Source organism: Geotrypetes seraphini, chromosome 3, assembly GCF_902459505.1.
Source record: "Geotrypetes seraphini chromosome 3, aGeoSer1.1, whole genome shotgun sequence".
In the NCBI taxonomy this organism is placed as follows: Eukaryota; Metazoa; Chordata; class Amphibia; order Gymnophiona; family Dermophiidae; genus Geotrypetes; species Geotrypetes seraphini.
The window spans coordinates 367,478,461-367,499,673 of NC_047086.1; the positions used below are offsets into that span (position 1 = coordinate 367,478,461).

Below are 21,213 nucleotides of genomic sequence, written 5' to 3' on the forward strand. Positions count from 1 at the left end.
TGTCTCAGGCCGCGCCCCCAGGTGGGACCTAAGGCTCCAGGGCCTATTCTGATTGGCCCACGCGCCTTAGGCCCCACCAGTAGGCGGAGCTTTAGGACGGATGGGCCAATCCGGCCTCATTTCTTCGTTGGCTGCCTGCCGGACAGGCGGGTTTGGCTCCCGTCTGTCCGGCCAACTTCCAAAGGTACGGGGAAGGGGGGTGGGGGGGTCGTGGGGGTCGGCCAGGGGGGTCGCGGGTCGGCTGGGGGACGGGCGGAGGTTCTTGGGGGGGGCGGTCGTTGGAGGGAGGGGGGTTTGCGTCGAGGGCAGGAGGGCCTGGGATCCCTCCTGCCCGTAATGTAGTGCGGGGTGGGGTTAGGGGGTCGCCGTGGCCAGGAGGGTTTGGGCTCCCTTCTGGCCCAACTACACAAAGGTACGGGGAAGGCGGGTGGGGGTATCGTGGGGGTCGGCCAGGGGGGTCGCGGGTCGGCTGGGGGACGGGCGGAGGTTCTTGGGGGGGGCGGTCGTTGGGGGGAGGGGGTTTGCGTCGAGGGCAGGAGGGCCTGGGATCCCTCCTGCCCGTAATGTAGTGCGGGGTGGGGTTAGGGGGTCGCCGTGGCCAGGAGGGTTTGGGCTCCCTCCTGGCCCGATATTGTTGGGGAGTCGGCGGTCCTTCGGGGTGAGGGTGCGAGTGGTCCTGCCGGGGGGGGAGGATGTATCGGACGTCGGAGGGGGGGCATCAGGCTTTCAGGATGGGGACAGACCTTCAAGGGGGGACAGGACTTCAAGGGGGGACAGTGCACGGAAAGTCAGGGGGGGTGAACGGAGAGTCGGGACAGCGCACGGAAAGTCAGGGCAGTGCACGGAAGTCAGGGGCGTCGGGACAGCGCACGGAAAGTCAGGGCGGGCGAAAGGAGCGTCGGGCATCATGCGCGTTATATGCCTGAGCGCGGTATAGAAAAGTTTTGGTACATATCATCGTGATTTCTGCGCGCTATACCCCTGTGCGCGTTTTACACAGGTGCGCGTTATATCCGCGAAAATACGGTAATCTAATCCTTAGGTTTGTATACCGCATCATCTCCACGTTCGTAGGAGCTCGACACGGTTTACAGCAGGAGAAATAGGAAGGAACTACAACAGAGGGTTAGAGGTAGAAATGTGAAAAAAATTTAGAGGACTTGGGATGCCAAGATATAAGAGTTTCCTTGATTCCTAAGTTGGAGGGAGACTTACATTTTTTGAGAAAAGCCAGGTTTTCAGATGTTTGCGGAAAACTTGGAGAGAGCTCAAGTTCCGAAGAGGGGAGGTAAGGTTGTTCCAGAGCTCAGTGATTTTGAAGTGGAGGGAGGTCCCTAGCTTTCCTGTGTGGGAAATGCCTTTTAGCGAGGGGAAGGATAGTTTTAATTTGTGGGAGGATCTGGTGGTATTAGGGTTTGAGGAATTCCAAGAAAGAGGGATAAAGGGAGGGAGGATACCATATAAGATTTTGAAAGTTAAACAGGCGCATTTATAGTGGACCCTGGCAATTATCGGAAGCCAGTGGAGCTTGGACAGGAGCGGGGAGACATGGTCAAATTTACTTTTAGCGAAGATGAGCTTGGCCACGGCATTCTGAATCCGTTGGAGTATGTGGAGGTTTTTCTTATTTAGGCTTAAGTAGATAGAGTTGCAATAGTCCAATCTGGAGAGGATGATGGATTGGACAAGGAGGGTAAAATGTTTTGATGGAAGCAGGATCTAACTTTCCTCAGCATGTGAAGGCTGATTGGAGGTGAACTCTGAGGACTTTCTTAGAGATCAGACTCCACAGTTGACCCTTGAAGGGAGGAATGCTGGCCTAGTGCCTAACCCTCAGTAAGCCTGATTCTAAGAGAGAGGTTGTAAAAGCTCAGCATTAAAGATAGTTTTCACAGCAACCTGTGAAGTAGATCAGGGCATTGCAGGGCATAAGATCAAATTAGGGCACAAATAGCAGTTGAGAAAAGTCTCTGTTTGGTGTTAATTCCCTCCCGCCAACCCCATGGCAGAGCTTTTTGATTTATAGACTCTTCAGTCAACCAGGAACAGGGCATTGCTTTGGTAGGATTTTTCTGCTCTCTTTTTTCTTCCAGGTGCAAGCACTTCTGCAACTACAGTATGGCTGGAAAACATCACGACACCAAAGCTGCTGCTCAGGTTGCAGCTTCTGTCTCTGTGCAGATAGAAAATGTCACCCAAGCAGAGGGAGTGGTTCCATGTGCAAGCTGTCTTCAGCTTGAATTCCTCATGAAGGAAGAAAACGAACTGAGAGAGGAGATGGCAAGAGTGAGAAGCATCCATAAGAATAAGAGGTGCATCAATGAAATCGTTCATGAGACATCAAAGATTTCCAGCAGTGGGGAAGAAGAGGTTGTGCTGAGTGAAGACAGCTGGACTCGGATTATGGAACTCTGAAAGATTAGTAGCAACTCCACCCGCCCTGGAACTGAAGAACCGTTATACAGCCCTGGAACTGAAAGAGATGGGAATATCTCAGGGAGAGGAACGAGCAAAACTTAAAATCCCCAAAATTACTGGACCTGTAACCACTAGGAGGCATAAGGTAGTAGTGGTTGGCGATTCCCTTCTGAGGTACAGAAGTGTCCATCTGCAGACCAGACATTATGGAGAGCTTGCCAAGACTCATCAAGCCTGATGACCATTATCCGACGCTGCTCATCCACACTGGCACTAATGATATTGCCAGGTACCCCTGCAAATGTATCAAAAGTGACTTTTTTATTCATTTAAAAATTTCTATACTGCCTAAGATCCAAGTGGTTTCCAGTAGCAAACATTCATAAAACAAGACCTTAAGACATAAACCTTAATGAACATTCTCTATCTAATCATACTGGACATGAAATATAGAAGATGACGGCAGAAAAGGGCTACAGCCCATCAAGTCTACCCACTCTGCTTACCCACCCCCTGTCTATGCCCTAATGACCCAATTTCCTTATCTTGACCCTCGTAGGGATCCCACATGGGTATCCCATTTATTCTTAAAGTCTGGCACGCTGTCTGCCTCGATCACCTGCACTGGAAGCTTGTTCCAATGATCAACCACTCTCTCTGTGAAGAAATACTTTCTGGTGTCGCCATGAAATTTTCCGCCCCTGAGTTTGAGCGGGTGTCCTCTTGTGGCCGAGGGTTCCTTGAGAAAGAAAATATCATCTTCCACTTCGACACGTCCCGTGAGGTACTTAAATGTTTCGATCATGTCTGAATCTCTAATACAGCATTGGAATTTTTATCTACTACCTTCTACATGTAGGCAATCAACAAACAGCTTGTTTTTTAATAGTTTCTTAAAAGTAGAACAGTCAATATATAGTCTTAAGTGTCCAGGCACAGCATTCCACAGATACACATCAGCTACCGCAAACATTTTTGCTTTTGTAGCTGCATAACACACTCCCATTTCCATGCTTGCTATTAATTTTATTCCTCCCTCTGACCTCCTAGGTCTATAGACCTTCCAGTAAGGTTTGAAAACAGGCTGGTGCCAATCTATACAAAACTTGGTGCACTAAAGATATGAATTTGTTGCTCTGGGAGAGAAGATGAAGCAGTCAGGTGTGCAGGTGGTATTCTTGTCCATCCTCCCTGTCGAGGGTAAAGACCAGGGCAGAGAAGCAGGCATCCTGGAGATGAATGCATGGTTACGTGGATGGTGTTGTCAAGAGCGTTCTGTCTTCCTGGATCATGGGATGATTTTCCAAGGGCTGCTGAGCAGGGATGGTATGCATTTATCAAAGAGGACAAAAGGATTGAGGGGTACAGATAGGAGTAGAGGTAAGGTTATAGGAACAGGATTAGAGGTAAATTACAAAATTAGTCAGAGACCACTGTTCAGGCAGTGGGTCTGATGGGCCGCCGTGGGAGCGGACCGCTGGGCAGGATGGACCTCTGGTCTGCCCCAGCGGAGGCAACTTCTTATGTTCTAAGAAGGGAAGAAGTGACTTTGGCAGCAGGCTGGCTAATCTACTGAAGAGGGCTTTAAACTAAAAGAGATGGGGCAGGGCGATCAAAGTCCCCAGGTGCTCAGGTAAATAAATAATTGAATACCCCTACAAGGATGGGAAAAGGGTGCAATGTCTGGAAAACAGTATATACTAATGCTCGAAGTATGGAAAACAAGATTCTGGATCTATAAGCTGTGATGGAAGAAGATGAGTTGGATATAATGGTGATCCCAGACACGTTGTTCACAGAGACCCATGACAGCGATGTAGTTAAACCGGACTATAATCTGTTCAGGAAAGATAGGTTAGGAAGAAAAGGAGGGGGAAGTAGCGTTATGTTAAAGATTATATTAAAGCCACACAATTGCCAGATCTGCAGGGCAAGGAAGAGGCACTGTAGATCAATCTGGAAAGAGGGAATTGTAAATATATTTACATTGGTGTGATATACAGGCGGCCTTCAGACGGAAAAAGTGGACAGAGATTTAACAGTAGATATTCAAAATATATCTAAAAACGGGGAAGTTTTACTAATAGGTGATTTTAACATGCTGGATGTTGATTGGGGTATCCCTATTGCGGGGTCTTCTAGAAGTAGGGAGATCCTGGATTTCCTACAAGGAGAAGTGTTCCAGCAGTTGGTAATGGAACCCATGCGGGATGGGGGGGGGGTCATACTAGACTTAGTGCTTACAAACAGGGAAAGCGTTTCTGATGTTACAGTGGGTGATCATCTGGCATCCAGTGATCACTGCATGGCACGGTTTAATATTAAGATGGGTATAGAGAGGGCTCATTCAAAAGCAAAGGTTCAATACTTTAAAAAACTAACTTTGTTCGGATGGGGGATTATGTCAAGGAATTGTTGTCTGGATGGGAACGTCTGGAAGGAGTAGAAATGCAGTGTAGAGAATGACAAGGGGAAAAATTCTGTCCCTGTCACTGCCCCGTCCCCGGCCCACCGTCCCCTTCACCACCCCGTCACTGCCATTCCCTTCACCGCCCTGTCACCGTCACCGCCATCCCCTTCACCGCCACTGCCATACCATTCACCGCCCCGTCACCAACCCCGCAGCATCCATATAAGCCTCAGTACTGCAATAATTTAGCTTATTCCTTCCTTATAAATCAAAGTTCTGGCTGCTGAACTAGAAAAAGAGATGTTCAGCTGGCAGGGCTTTGTTTATAAATTTTTATCAACACAACTAATATACTACTTTATCCTAAAGCAAAAAAAAAAAAAGAAAAAGAAAATAAATAGAATTTTTTTTCTACCTTTGTTGTCTGGTTTCTGCTTTCCTCATCTTCTCATTCAATTCCTTCCATCCACTGTGTGTCTTTCTCTGCGTCTTCCATTTGCTCTGTTACTGTGCCTCTCCCTTCACCTCTCCCCAATTGGTCTGGCACCCATCTTCTTCCCTCCACTCCCCCATAGTCTTCTTCCCTTCCAGCGTCTTCTCCCCACTCTGTCTTCCACATTTCCCTTCAGGGTCTGCTCCTCTCCACCCTCCTTGAATGTCTGTTCTATTCCTTTCCACCACCACCCTTCCCTCCCTCCTTCACCATCTATTCCTTTCTACCACCCTTAAGCTCCTCTCGCGCGATCTCCCTCCCTCTTACTTTTGTGCCACATTACAATGTAATTTGTGCAAGCCGCTTCTGTGTTCCTATTTTCCCCATTTCTAATATCTCCCCTATGTATCTGCCATTGCCCGCCCGCCCCCCCCCCCGTGTCCATATACCATCCCCATGGCATGTATGTCCCCATTATGTCTCTGTCCCTATGCCCCCATGCACATAATTTCCCCTCTGTTTCTATTACCTTCCTGTGTCCAGATTTCCCCTCTCTTCCTCTTCCACACCAATGTGTCTATTCTCTTCAACCCCATCTAGCTTCTTTCCCTCTTTCTCCCTCCCCCCCCTCCAGCATCTGGCTCACCTGCCTGTCCTCCCTTTTCTTTCCTGCTGTGGGTTTCTTTCTCTCCCTCTTCATCCCCTTGGCCCAGAATCTCTTTCCCTTTCACTCCCTCCTTCCTAGTGTGAGCCGGGAACACGTGCGATTGCGCTGTCTAGCATCCCCCTCCCGCCCGATCGCAGCGTTCCGTCAGCTCCCTCCCTCCACCTCACCTTAGATGCCGAGTTTGCCGGCTTTCTTTTTCGCCCAGCTGCACGCGTTCAAAAAGTAGCGCACGCACGGCTGCTCAGTTGTTCAATCTTCTCCTCTGATGCAACCGGAAACAGGAAGTTGCAGCAGAGCAACTCGAGCAGCCGCACGTGCGCGGCTTTTTGAAAGCATGTGGCTGGGCGAAAAAGAAAGCCGGCAAACTCTGCATCTAAGGTGAGGTGGAGGGAGGGAGATGGCGGAACACTGCGATCGGGCGGGTAGGGGCTGCTGGACCGCACGATCCTTGATTGCCTCACTGCGGAGACAAGACTATACACCGCTCACGGGGCGGTGAATGGCCTTGTCCCCGTCCCCGCAGAGACCACTATTTTTTCTTTCTCCATTTTGGCAGGCTAGCCGTGGGTAACAACCACCGTGTCATTCTCTAATGCAGTGGGCAAAGCTGAAAGGAGTTATTGTAAGAGCGACAAACCTATTTGTGAGGCAATTACGTAAAAGTAAGAGGAAAAGAAGATTGCTTTGGTTCTCAAAAGTAGCAGCTTTCATAAACTCAAAATATCGTAGCAAGAGGAAGACAAGTAAAAATATCTGGAAAAGTTAAGAAAGGTTGGTCGTGTAGTTAGGAAAGCAAAGATGCAAATGGAAGAAAAAAATAGCTGACACGGTAAAATGGGGAGACAAGACTGTTTTAGATCTATCAGTGATAGGAAGAAGTGCAAAAGTGGCATTGTGAGACTCAAAAGGTGAAGGGGAGGATAAAGAAAAGGCTGAATTGCTTTAACAAATACTTCTGTTCTGTGTTCACGGTTAAAGCGGTGGGAGCGGGACCTCAGGGGACAAACGCGAAAAGGGATGGAGGAGTGGTAAACCCCGTTTGATTTTCAGAGGGTTGTGCTCGTGAGGAGCTAGCTACATTACAGGTAGGCAATGCGATGGGGCCAGATGGTGAACATCCGAGGGTGCTGAAGGAGCGCAGCTAAGTTCTGGTGGCTCTGCTGACTAACCTTTTCAATACTTCTCTTGAGTCGGGAGTGATACCAGAGGACTGATGGGCAAATGTGGTCCTCCTCCACAAAAGTGGAAGTAAGGAAGAAGTAGGTAATTACAGGCCAATAAGTCTGACTTCTATGGTAAGCAAATTAATGGAAACACTTTTAAAACAGAGAATGCTGAAGTTTCTGGAATCTGGTGGATTACAGGACCTGAGGCAACATGGATTCACTAGAAGTAGGTTTTGTAAGACAAATCTGATCAATTTCTTTGACTGGGTGACCAGAGAATTGGTTAGAGGGAGTGAGCCTTTGACCATGTTTCATACAGGCATCTAATAAATATACTGAGTGCCTTCAGGATGTGCCCCAAAGTGATGGACTGGGTCAGGAACTGGTTGAGTGGAAGGTGACAGAGGATAGTGGTCAATGTAGATCGCTCTGAGGAAAGGGATGTTACCAGTTGTGTGCCTCAAAGTTCTGTTCTCAGGCCTGTTCTTTTTTTAACATTTTTATAAGCGATACTGCTGAAGGGCTGTCAGGTAAGATTTGCCTCTTTGTGGATGATACCAAAATCTGTAATAGAGTAGACACCCTGGATGGTGTGAAAAACATGAAGAAAGATCTAGCAAAGCTTGAAGAATGGTCTGAAATTTGGCAGCTAAAAGTTAATGCTAAGAAATGCAGGGTCATGCATTTGGGCTGCAAAAACCCAAGGGAATGGTACAGTTTAGGGGGTGAAGAACTTATGTGAAAAACAGAAGAGCAGGACTTGGGTATGATTGTATGTGAGGATCTTAAGGTGGACAAACAGGTTGAAAATGTGACGGATGCTAAGGTGCATAGGGAGAGGTACGGCCAGTAGAAAAAAAGGAGGTACTGATGCCCCTGTATAAGACTCTGGTGAGGCCTCATTTAGAATATTGTTTGCAATTCTGGAGACCGCACCTTCAAAAAGATATAAAAAGGATGGAGTTGGTCCAGAGGAAGGCTACTAAAATGGTGCATGGTCATCATAAAGTAGACTTAAGGATCTCAAGATGTATTCTTTGGAGGAAAGACGGAAGGCTGTCGCATTGTCTGAGAAGATTCTGCCTTGCCTTCCAGAGACTTCTCCAGGGCCTGCAACACTAGCCAAATTGTTCCAAGTTCTAGGCACATTATGAACTACTTTTGCTGAACCAGTGACCAACAACCCTGAACTGGGTGTCCATTGCAAAGACTTCCCCCCAATCGCAAAGGCTGACATAGGTCGTTAAGTGTCTCCCTGGAGGAAAGCGAAGGGCATGTCCCATGAGAAGGAAGCTGTCTGCAGTCACCACTACAGGCTATACCTTGCTTCCAGTAAACATGGAAGCAGCTGCTAAAGTAAGTCCATCTGAGGACACCAGCAAAAGAGGAGAGAATCTTACAGAGGTCTCATGTGCTCTCTTGTGCAAAGGTCTACTCCTATGGCTGCCGCTATCGACTCCAGGACCAGCAGATAATGCCACACTGTGGGAGTCTGACCCTGTAGCAGGTTTGAAATCTGCTTCTGGGGCTTCAGTCTGCGTGGCTCTGGAAGAAAAACTGAGCACTGTGACAAGGGGACTGGAGGAACTTCCAGCTTCAATTCACACAGTGGGGTAGAAATAATGCCTTAGAGGCTTTAAACAGCCGGCGCACCATGGGGTCTTCCACCTGGTCCAGGCCTACTACTACTTTTGGACTGCTGTTCTCATGCAGAGAACCAGAGTCTGTCATAGAAACTTTATCATGGGACAATAATAGCTTTGAATCGGACTTTCCATCCTCCCAGCCTAAATCATATTGAATATCCGGTCCAGCTCTGTGTCCTCATCTGGTCAGAGCACATGCTAGAGGGAGATCTCATGCTCCACTGTCTCTTGTCACGTTTAACGCAGATGCTGAGGACCCTTAGTGGTTCATATAAGCATTCCACATAAGGCTCACAAACTCCAGGGTAAAGCCTTGTACTGGGGGTTTTGAGGACCCCAGCAGGGAACTCTTTCCTGCAGGTCCTCCTGGGCTCTGTGGCAACCATGCATTTATGCTTAGCCAATGCATCTTTGGAGGGCTCTCTAAAGGGTCTCTTCCTTTGGGAATCACACCTCTGTGGATCCCCAGTCCTGAAGGTACTCAGAGGAAGCTGAGCCCAAGGCTCCTGCCCCTCCCCCCCTACTCTGCCACACATGGGACATGGATGCTCCTCAGCTAGCCATGCAACACAAACCTGGCATGATACAAGGGTAGGAAGACCTGAGGAGGTCCATCCCTATTTATTTTAAGTAAAATCAAGGGGTTTGAGGCAGATGGAGGCTTTAGAAAAAAAAAAGACTGTTTAAAATCCAAGATGACTATCGCCAACAAAATCGTGCCAAAAACAGCCCATGGGGAATCCCCCAAAGTACAAACAATGTAGATAAAGGGGTTTTAGAGGTGGGGGACCTTGGCTCTGGCTGCAGAAACCTTCAAATTTCACTTTTGGAGACTCCCCTGATTTTTTTCCCATAGGCTATAATAGCCTGAGGATTGTAATGACATCACTGTGTAGCCAGGATCCTGTCAGTATTATTCTGCATAAACTGGATGTTCGTAGAACATTCATTATCTAGAGGTCACTAGTTCATTTCATAAATCGGATCATCTGTTTGTACTTCCCCTCTTTAAAAGGCATATCCCATACAGGAAAACTTGGAACATCCCTCCTCTTCAGGATCACCGATCTGTGGAACAGCTTTACTGCCCATCTTCGGAGTTCGACCTCCCTCCAACGCTTCAGAAAACATTTGAAAACTTGGCTTTTCTCCAAAATGTAACTACTCCCTCCCTCTCCATTATTCTAAGTCCCCTCTTTCCTTCCTGTTTACCAAGCCCTTCTTCTTTCCATTGGAGTTCCTTTCTTTTTTAATTCCTGTAAACCGTGTCGAGCTCCACTTCTGTGGAGATGATGCGGTATATAAACTTAAGGTTTAGTTTAGTTTAGTTTAGCCTTAATCACTGTGCCATGTGCCTGCCTGCTTCAGCTTAGGGGTACAGCTGGGACAAATGGAGAACTCTGCCTCACAGGTTTGAGAACGAACTTGGGCTTCGGGCTGCCAGTCTGACTGACGTCTGACTGAGCCTCAACCTCTGGAAAACCTCATGCTGCGAAGGGGGAAGAGGACCATGCAGTAGGCTGACTATTAATCCCAGCCAAGCCAGGAAGGAGCCAAACAGCCTGTGCTCAAGCTCCTGATAAAGCAGTGATTTGAGCAGCTATGCAAGGGACTGAACTGCAAAAAAATACAAAAGCAGGTGGCTAGCTAGGTGTCCCTGAGGGCTGATCCTGCTAGCAGCAGACTTCTGCAGTGCGAATCTGTGTCTTCTTCCAGGCAGAGGTCCCAAAAAGTGGGAAATCTGGGTACTGAGCCTCCAACTGAACACTGAGAAAAAATACCCAGAAATAAAACTGCAGAGCAGAAACCATTTTGAGCAACTTGCTTGCAGGAAAAAAAAAACCCCTGAGGGGCAGGGAAAGAGACAGAGTTCAAAGATGATGGACTGCATTCTGCAAGCAACTTGCGGGTTCAGATGTATGACCTTATGGTTCAGGACTACTACATTGCACTAGAAATAAAAATTAAAGTACTAGAAAGCAAGCATAGGGAGAGGGAGAAGCTGATAAAATTTGAAGGGTTAATATTCAAAGTGTATTAACAGGTTAAGAGAGGCTCTTATTCAATTAAATCATGCTTTGTTAAATAGCCCCTCTAACTGCTAAAGTCAAAACCAGCTATTATCAGGGTGGGCTGGGGGTGGAATCAACACTGAACTGGATAAGTGCTGATATTCAGCCCTTAATTGGGCAAATAATATTGCAGAAATATCTGTCCTATCTTTGCCCAGTTGAACTTATTTGGTTAAGGGTTGAATATCATCTGCATATACCTGGATATTTAATGCTGGTACCTGGACATGGTTCAGCATTGACTATAGGGCATAATTCTGGCAGCAGCAGTCTGGGTTTAAAAAAACTACTTATTGTCACCAGTTGAATATTACCTGAACATTCCATACTTATATTCCGTAACGACCAACAATTAATTACAACCAGGAGCTACAACATAATAAAACCAAAAGAAATTACTAAACAAATCGGATAGAATCTAAAAGGAGTCAAAACAACAATTATTCCTTATATCGTATACATTTTCCAAAAAGAAAAGTTTTAAGTGCTTTACGAAACAATTGATAGCTAATGCTCTACTAGCCATTGGCAGGGAATTCCAAGAGAGGATGGCTTAATACATAAAAGAAGAGTTCAAAAATCTAACTTTCTTCCAGACTTACCTGCAGCACCATTTTTATTTCCGACAACTACCAGGGCGCTCACTGACTTTTTCCTTCCTTCCTTTGCTGTCATACTGGCTACATTTTTCAACTAAGGAAAAAAAAAAAGTAGTGGTTAAAGCTACAGCCTCAGCACCCTTTGGTTGTGGGTTCCAAACCCACGCTGCTCCTTGTGACTCTGGGCAAGTCACTTAACCCCCCCCCACCCCATTGCCCCAGGTACATTAGGTAGATTGTGAGCCCACTGGGACAGACAGGGAAAAATGTTTGAGTACCTGAATAAATTAATGTATTCCGTTCTGAGCTCCCTTGGGAGAACGGTACAGAAAATTGAATAAATAAATAAATAAAACCCATTCATTAATTAGGCAATTTATAAAGGCACCTGTGGCTTATATAGTTCAACTGTTTCCCTTTTTTGCAATAACTCATCTACACAATCTTAAATTCTAAGACAACCACTACAAAGTTTAGGTTTATCTCCTATAGTAATGCATTACCTAGATTAAGCAGAGCTCAAGCTACAGTTACATTCATAAAAATACTAAAATTTCATTTTAACAAGACAGCAGTTTGCAGCAGCCTGAGGGAGAATATTCACTGAAACGGAGTACAAGTGCAACCCACCCCTGTGGCAACTCACCTTGAAGGGCCTTCCCTGTTATTCTAGTAGTAATGGCATTAAGGTGCAGCTCCATGTGGCTGCCCAGGGTGCTTCTGGGACGGGGTGGGAATAACTGCGCAGCAAACATCAGGCCAGGACATCCCAACATTAGCCACATCCACTGGTGGCTAACAGGGATGCGAGCAGCACCAATTCAAATTAGAAGCACAATGCTTCCAGCTTCCTTTTTAGTTACTATATCTCAAGCAATTTGAGAAACACTGGTCCACCCTCACACCAATTAAAAGTACTTGTGAAGCTATTTGAAATTTATAGTCAAACAATTTTTCATTAATGTAATCTGAGCACATACAATCACCAATGATAACAAGCAAGAATGTAACTAATACAAAAAAACCAGATAAAGTCCAGCACCAAATTTTCAAATGCTGTACAGTCAAACCTCGGTTTACGAGTGTTTTGCAAGATGAGCAAAACTTTCGCAAAATCGGCGCATCGGAAACCAAGCTTGACTCGATTTACAAGCGCCCCCCCCTGTGATCCGGCATCTCCCACCTGCGTCGTACCCACCCCGGTGATCCGGCATTCCCCGCTGAGCACCCAAACAGCATCCCTTACCCCGATTTGGCCTGGCACCAGCACCAATGAACAGGACATGCTGATGCCGGTGCCTGAAGATCCTCCCTCTTGGCTGGGCATCGAAGATCCTCCGCTTGGCTGGGCTGGGCCTTGAGCATCTGCGCATGCTCAAGGTCTTCTGGTTTCGCTCTCTCCAGAGACCAGAAGGCCTTGAGCATGCACAGATGCTCAAGGTCCAGCCCAGCCCAGCCAAGAGGGAGGATCTTCGATGCCCAGCTCAGCCCAGCTAAGAGGGAGGATCTTCGATGCCCAGCTCAGCCCAGCTAAGAGGGAGGATCTTCGATGCCCAGCTCAGCCCAGCTAAGAGGGAGGATCTTCGGGCACCGGCATGTCCTGTGCATTGGTGCTGGTGCCAAATTGGGGTAAGGGATGCCATTTGGGTGCTCGGTGGGGTATGCTGGATCGCCGGGGGGGGGGGGCGCAACGCAAGCAGGGTGGGGGATGCTGGATCACGGGGGGGGGAGGGGCGTTGGCTGGGGGGGGGGTGATGGCGGTTCTTGGGAGGGGTATGGAGCAGCGCCGGTGGCCTGGAGGAGTTGGGGACGACGAATCAAGCGAGTTTCCATTCATTCCTATGGGGAAACTCGCTTCGATATACGAGCACTTTGATTTACGAGCATACTTCTGGAACGAATTATGCTCATAAACCAAGGTTCCACTGTAGAATACAAAGGAAAAGCAGAATATGATGAAAATGACACTTCGACAAGTACAAAAGGAGGAGCTCAACAGGCAGGGGAACATCAAAGTAAACCAACCCAACAACCCCTACACACACACCCAGCCCCGTAACCCCAGTAGATTCAAGTCGAAATGAGCTAGAGATATATCAATCCCTGATCTTAAGTACCTTAGACTACTGCAATATTATATACTTGGGATCTCTCAAGAAAACCATGAAACAACTGAAAGTCATCCAAAATGCTGCAGTCCGTCTCATTTATGGCCTCAAGAAATCAGACCATGTAAGCCCATATTACAAAGAACTACACTGGCTGCCTGTGGAAGCAAGGGTTATTTTTAAGTTTGCTTGCCTTTGCTTCAAAACCATGACAGGTTCATCCCCAACCTATCTGTCTCAGCAATTCGAATTCCCAGGCACAACTAATACACACAGTACCTACTTGCTCGATTTCCATCCCTAAAGGGCTGCACCTACAAGAGATACTAAAACAGATGAAGGATGGGGGGAGGTTTCTGAATTTGATTAAATATTTAGTTCATTAAATAAGAATACTTATAAGGTTTACTTGATGGCATATAGTATGGGAGGGAAGGGATTAAATCTTATTTATTAATGTTAAATTGATAAGAAATTCAAATTATGTATACAATTTCAATATGTCAATTATTTATACACTTGATATAAGATGTAAAATGAATAAAGAATTAAAAAAAAAAAAAAAAAGAAAATAAAAAAAAAGAGATACCTCGATAGAACACTATCATTCCAAGCAGGCAAATGGAACAAATATTTAACCAACTTCATCTCAAATGCACTTTCGTACCAAATGTTTAGGAAGTCAATAAAAACTTATCTCTTTGACAAATTTCTCTGACCCCACTTCAACCTGATGTACTTCTAAAACACTTCCACATAAACCTGAATAAACTTAACATGCCAATGTAATTTTGAAAGTTCTGTGAAATGTCGCTGTCTGTATACAGTCTCTTCTCTTGTAAACCGCTTAGAACTATTTGTGGTATGGCAGTATATAAAAATAAAGTTATTATTATTATTGAACCCAGACTATGCAAAAAATAAAAATAATGAAATTTCTATCAAGCTCAAATGAGAAAGGAATCACAGCCTTACAGGGAGACCAGCCTCTACAACAGTGGTCTCAAAACTCAAACCCTTTGCAGGGCCACATTTTTGATTTGTAGGTACTTGGAGGGCAGCAGAAAAATTAGTTAATGTCTTATTAAAGAAATGACAATTTTGCATGAGGTAAAACTCTTTATAGTTTATAAATCTTTCCTTTTGGCTAAGTCTTAATAATAATATTATAATTTATAGCTAAAGAAACATATGATCAAGAAACGGTTTTATTTGACTTTTGTGATTATAATAAACATACTGAAGGCCTCAAAATAGTAGCTGGCGGGCCATGAGTTTGAGACCACTGCTCTACAAGTATCAATAAGAGTAATAACATTTCCCAACCCATCCTGAACCCCCCTCAAAAAACAAACAACAGAGGAGAGAAAGCAACCACATAACGTGCCAGGGCCCTAGACTCTTATGAGCCCCAGCAAAATCCCTCCCGCAAGCCCACCAATCCCCTAGTCCCAATCCTCCCTAACACCCTCCCACCTACCCTGAATCCCCCCCCATTCATGCAGAGAAAGAATGGTGGAAGTGTGTGTGCATGCAGTAGTCAAAACCCTCCAAGAGGAGGAATGGCTGCATCTGCCAAGCGATTTAAGAGAGAACTACGTAAACGATGAGGCAGAGATTGTATGTAGGGCCCCATATGACATTAAAAAAACTTTGTTTTCTTGAAGGTCAGACTAAGTTCCCAGAGTAACAGCTTATAAATACGATTGTGCCAGTGCCAAAACGAAGGAGCAGCCTCATGAGTCCAATATTTATAATTTAATATTCCAATTTGTAATACATACTATTTTCTAACTGTTAACTGTCACAGCAAGTGTTCAAGCCTGAAAGAAAGTGGGAATCTTTGTTAGAACCATGCTAAGAAATGTAAGGTCATGCACCTCGGAAGCGGAAATCCATGCAGGACGTACTTCTTGAACAGAGAAACTTTAACTAGGACTTCAGCAGAACGAGATTTAGGAGTAATCATCAGTGCAGACATGAAAACTGCCAATCAAGTGGATAAGGCTTCATCTAAGGCAAGGCAGATATTGGGTTGTATCAATAGAAGTTTCGTCAGCCGAAAGCCTGAAGTCATAATGCCGTTGTACAGGGCCATGGTGAGACCTCATCTGGAGTACTGTGTGCAATTCTGGAGGCCACATTACAGTAAAGATGTGCGCAGAATTGAATCGGTTCAGCGGACGGCCACCAGGATGATCTCGGGGCTCAAGGGTCTCTCGTACGAAGAGAGACTGAACAAATTGCAGCTCTACACTCTCGAGGAACGTAGGGAGAGGGGAGACATGATCGAAACATTTAAGTACCTCACGGGACGTGTCGAAGTGGAAGATGATATTTTCTTTCTCAAGGGACCCTCGGCCACAAGAGGGCACCCGCTCAAACTCAGGGGCGGAAAATTTCATGTTTCTATGATGGGTCATTTGGCCTTTATCTGCCATCATGTTTCTATAATCAGAAAGTTCTATGACATCACAATGCAGGTGTAAAGAGCCTTAGCCTATAGGAAGAGGAGATGCAAATGTTAAGAGCCTTAGCCAATAGGGAGAGGAGGAGAGAGTGTTGATCATTGGAACAAGCTTCCAGTGCAGGTGATCGAGGCAGACAGCGTGCCAGACTTTAAGAATAAATGGGATACCCATGAGGGATCCCTACGAGGGTCAAGATAAAGAAATTGGGTCATTAGGGCATAGACAGGGGGGTGGGTAAGCAGAGTGGGCAGACTTGATGGGCTGTAGCCCTTTTCTGCCGTCATCTTCTATGTTTCTATGACTGGTTTCTGATTAATGGCAAGGCCTTGCAATTCAAGGTATGTCTTCCAGCAACACTTTTGTCAAAACTGGGGCCCTACAACTCAAGGCAGGCCCAGGCCCTGAAGCTACATGGATAGCTAGGACAAAAGAAACCACTCCTGTATAAATATGATTGTTAAATGTTTATATTCACACTACTCTGGTGTGGTCTCTATCTTAAGTACTTTAAAGATGGTGGTAGACGGACAGGCCAAGGTTTGAGCACCTATAATGTTATAGCATTAATTAATAAAGCTCTGACCATCAACATAAGGCACATATATTTCATTTATTTTATTTTTTTCAGTTACAAAATTTTTTTTATTGAAATTTATATAATAAACATATATACAAACTGGAGAGAATATAAATTCTGAAAAGCTTGTTTATAAACTATATCATCACAATGCAAAGGGTATTCATGAAATTTCTGAGTATAATCCCCAATGCTCAATTTCTCAAAAGCTTGAATAAATTCAGCATTAGAATCACAAATTCTATGAAACCTCAAAAACTGGAGAAAAAGGTAGGCTGGATTTAGAGAGAATTGGATGCATAACGTTATAATGTAATAAAGTACTCCGGTCAGTAGCTTTCATTAATGCAATGGTGAAAAACATCCTACCCTCATATTTAATTTTCACATTCAATTTATGAAGCATGAAATTGAAAATCAAATTTAATGGATGCGTGACAAGAATTCAAACAAGAAACAAATTGCAGCAAATTGGTCTTCAGTGTCTTTCCAAATTGGGAAAATGTCTTCAATGAACTGTCAACAACACACCATGTGGCGGTGCCATACATATGGATAAATCATTCTTCTTCAAAACGATGCCATAGAAAGATTGGCACTTGAAAGGGCAAGAGACACACTCATTGCCACACCTGTGATTTGTTGATGGGATCTTTTGATCAAACAAAAAATACATTTACCATATTTTTCGGTCCATGAAACACACTTTTTCCACCCCCAAAAAGGAGGTGAAAAAGTGGGTGCGTCTTATGGACTGAATACACCTCCCCCCGGTACCATTTTTAAGTGGCGGTGGTCCAGAGTGGTCTCCTGCTGGATGGCTGCCTTTCTCCTTGCACAGCGATGCACAACTCAGGAGCGCGACCTTTGCGCTTCCTGCCTGGTCCCGTCTCACTCTTCGATTGGGTCAGGGCCTTAGATAAAGTCTTATCCATGCCTCCGAATATTTTTTCTACCTGAACTCGATGACATTTAAGGGCTCGAGTTGAAGCGTAGCACAGCGGGCACACAACTCCGGATGATGGTCGGGTCCTAAACGCTGTACACACCAGTTGTGTGGGTCAGTGAGGGAGATCGCGCACTGGCAGCAGCTATACTTATTGAAGTCTGTGACCAGCCGGGACATTGAATGAAAAACAGCCGTGGCTAAATTGAAGTCCGCCGGCTGAGGCCACGGGTTAGGTCCCGCCGTGACACGAAGAAAAAAAGAAACCAAAATTATTATTATTATTTTAAAGAAAATGAAATGCGCAATAACCACAGTGACCCTGTAAGGAAAAAGAAACACAAGCTGCGATGAAGAGGGGGCACAAGTAGAACTAAGACTAGCGCAGAGCGTCGAAACGAGGACTTCTCAGCTCCGCGGAAAACTGAGGAGACGTGCGCCCTACGTTGGGCAGGAAGGCACTCGTGCGCGGCAGTCACAAACTTTCTAAAAGTTTTACAAGCAAGTCTGCTTGTGAGGCTGTGTGCATCGGGGCTCCATGGATGACGTCACCCACATGTGAGACTATGATACCTGCTTGTCCTGGGATAAAGTAATTTACCTTATATTATATAAATGAGGGAATTACTTAAAGCCCAAATCATTCTATTTGATCTGGAAATACAATTTTACTTTAGTTTTGCCCTGCGATCAGTTGGTAGTATGAAGTTAATATGTCAGTCACCAATGAATATAAAATATATGTCTACAAAAACAAAAATGTTTACGATTCCTGGGAATCGTCTTTGTGGAATAACTTGACTGGTCAAATCAGATTATGTGTGGAACACTCCACCTTTAAAAAAATGCTTAAGACCAAGTTGTCTGTGGATGCTTACTTATGATATGACAATTTTTCCTCTGAAACTGTTTTGCTTTCCCTTAATTATAGCTAAGGGTATTTTCTTATATTATTAACCAGATGTGTGATGATTTTGAACTGCAATGCTTTAGTGTACGTGTAATTTTATGTTTTTATATATGTAACCCTGGAAACCCGCTGAGATTTTTGGCGGTATAGAAATTTTTAAAATACAGTGGTGCCTTGGTTTACGAGCATAATTCGTTCCAGAAGCATGCTCATAATCCAAAGCGCACGTATATCAAAGAGACTTTCCCCATAGCAAGCAATGGAAACTCAGACGATTCGTTCCACAACCCCAAAACTTTAATAGATTAATTACCATTAGCGATGCCTCCACCGCTGCCTCGGCCACGGAGCTATCCTTGTGGCTCCTCCAGTTCTCTTGGGGAGGACTCTGCCGCTGTTCACTACCTCTCCCGCAGAGGACACCAGTGCCCGGCCTAATCACTCTCTGCAACCCAGTCTGCCATTGCGCCCATGCCGTCGTCCAAGCTCCACCCCCTTTTGATTGCCCTTCCTGTTTCTGGCGGAGCTGGATGCGGCATGGGTTGGTGGTGTCCGCTGGGAGTAAGGGTTTGGGGGTGGGCCACGCTCACTTATCGAGTCAACACTCATTTTGTGAGTTAAAGTTTGCTCGAGTATTTTGCTTGTCTTGCAAAACACTCGCAAACCGCGTTACTCGCGAACCAAGGTTTGACTGTAAATGATAAATAAAATAGATATTAATAACGCATGTACAGAAAAGATATTAGTGCTGCTCCTCAAATAAATTTGCTGTTGATTGAACACTTACTTCAATTACTCTGGATTCAAAATCTTCATATTTTTCTGTTGAGAGAAAAGCAATAGCTTATTACAATGACCACTTCAGATACCCACATTTATTTAAAACTAAAAGATCCACACAAAACTAATGCAGCCTATCCGCAATATATATGCATATGAATCCAGAAAATTACCATGTGGCTCTTCTTGATCTTTTCTCTTTCCCCTGATCATCTTTTAAAAATTTGGTATCACTCTGATATAAACCAAATTGGTTATTTAGGTGACAATTTAATATGCATATTAGTGAATATGTGACTTATTAGCCAGAATACACCTCATGAATCCCCAACATGTGCTGAAAATTTAGTGTGTATTGGAGCCTTATATGCTGGGAGGAGAGAGGCTGATATGCACGGCTGGGGAGAGGGACCTTGGGGTGATAGTGTCTGAAGATCTAAAGGCGAAAAAACAGTGCAACAAGGCGGTGGCTGCTGCCAGAAGGATGCTGGGCTGTATAAAGAAAGGCATAACCAGTAGAAGAACAAAGTTGTTGATGCCTCTGTACAGGTCGTTGGTGAGGCACCACTTGGAGTATTGTGTTTAATTTTGGAGACCGTAACTGGTAGTCCCTTCATTAAGAGACGTCAGAGAAAGGGCGGGACCGCCGGAAGACGAAGCAGCGCAGACGCAGGGCTCACAGAAGGGCCAGGACCGCCCAGAGGAAGCAGCAGGACATCGGTAGGAGCTTCTACGTGATGAGGGGGGGGGGTCGGGAGGCTGTGGGGATGCGAGCGGTCCTTCAGGGTGGGGGTGCGGGTGGGGGTGCGTGCGAGCGGTCCTTTGGGGTGGGGGTGCGGGTGCGTGCGAGCAGTCCTTCGGGGTGGGGGTGCGAGCGGTCCTGTGGGGGGGGGGTGAATCGGACGTCGGGGGGGGGGGGGGAACTATGTAAAAAAAATTTTGTAAAACGCGCTCACGCATATAACGCGCAAGGTTATGCATGGTTTGTAAAAAACGTGTATAACGCGCGCATTATATGCGTGAAAATATGGTACATTTAAAAAAATGGGAGGCAGACAACAATTGGCTTAAATACAATTCTTAAAAAATAATAAAAAATGGAAAGTCAAGTGACCCAAAAGGTTGGGGAACGGATACCTGCTTAATTTTTACTAGATCGTCTTCCTAGTCTATTGTAACTTGGAATGAATCCATTAAAAAGCGTCCTTAAACAGCCAGCTTTTTAGGAGACTTTTAAACTTGCTGAGTAATTTTTCTTCTCTTATACTGAGTGGGAGTTTGTGGGGCTGTAACAGAAAAGGTCATATCTCTCCTTGAATAAATGAATTTTAATGAAGGGACTACTAGTAAAGATTTTTCTTCAGATCTTAAAGATTTTACGGGAGTATACGGTATTAAATCTCTTTTTAAAAATACAGGAGCTTTGTTTACAAGTATTTTATGTGTGAGTAATGCTATTTTGTATGTAGTTCTACAGATAAGTTTTTTTGCCATTTTTCAGTATTTCTTGACTGTGCAGTCTTTTCAATGTTTTATATACGGTAAAACCTTGGATTGCAAGTAACTTGGATTGCAAGACAAGCAAAATATTTTATTAAATTTTAACTTGATATACAAGCAATGTCTTACAATACAAGTACTTACAATATACACACATCACAACTGAGCTGATGGTTCTTCTCTCTCTGACGCTGCGGGAGTGTAGTGACTGTTCTAAACGAACCAAGTCTTGCAATACAAGTACATACAGTATACACACGACACATCGTCACAACTGAGCCGATGGTTCTTCTCTCTCCGACACTGTGGGAGTGTAGTGACTGTTCTATACGAGCAAGGTCTTGCAATACAAGTACTAAAATTTGTATTAAAATTTTGGGTTGTGGAACGAATCTTCTGAGTTTCCATTATTTCCTATGGGAAATTTGCTTCGATATACAAGTGCTTTGGATTACAAGCATGCTTCTGGAAAAAATTATGCTCACAAACCAAGGTTTGACTGTACTGTGC

At 45.1% G+C, this 21,213-nt stretch overlaps 1 protein-coding gene across 2 annotated transcripts in view; it reads right to left on the reverse strand.

Moving 5' to 3' along the window:
• The window catches only part of MRPS5 (mitochondrial ribosomal protein S5), a 74,392-nt gene that overhangs the window by 18,230 nt on the left and 34,949 nt on the right, over window positions 1-21,213 (reverse strand). For both annotated transcript variants that reach the window (XM_033936850.1, XM_033936848.1), the window contains exons 5-6: window positions 19,211-19,245; window positions 11,415-11,505 (exon numbers count right to left, since the gene is read on the reverse strand). In XM_033936850.1, coding sequence (XP_033792741.1) covers window positions 11,415-11,505; window positions 19,211-19,245 — 126 coding nt within the window. The remainder of the gene's footprint in view (window positions 1-11,414; window positions 11,506-19,210; window positions 19,246-21,213) is intronic.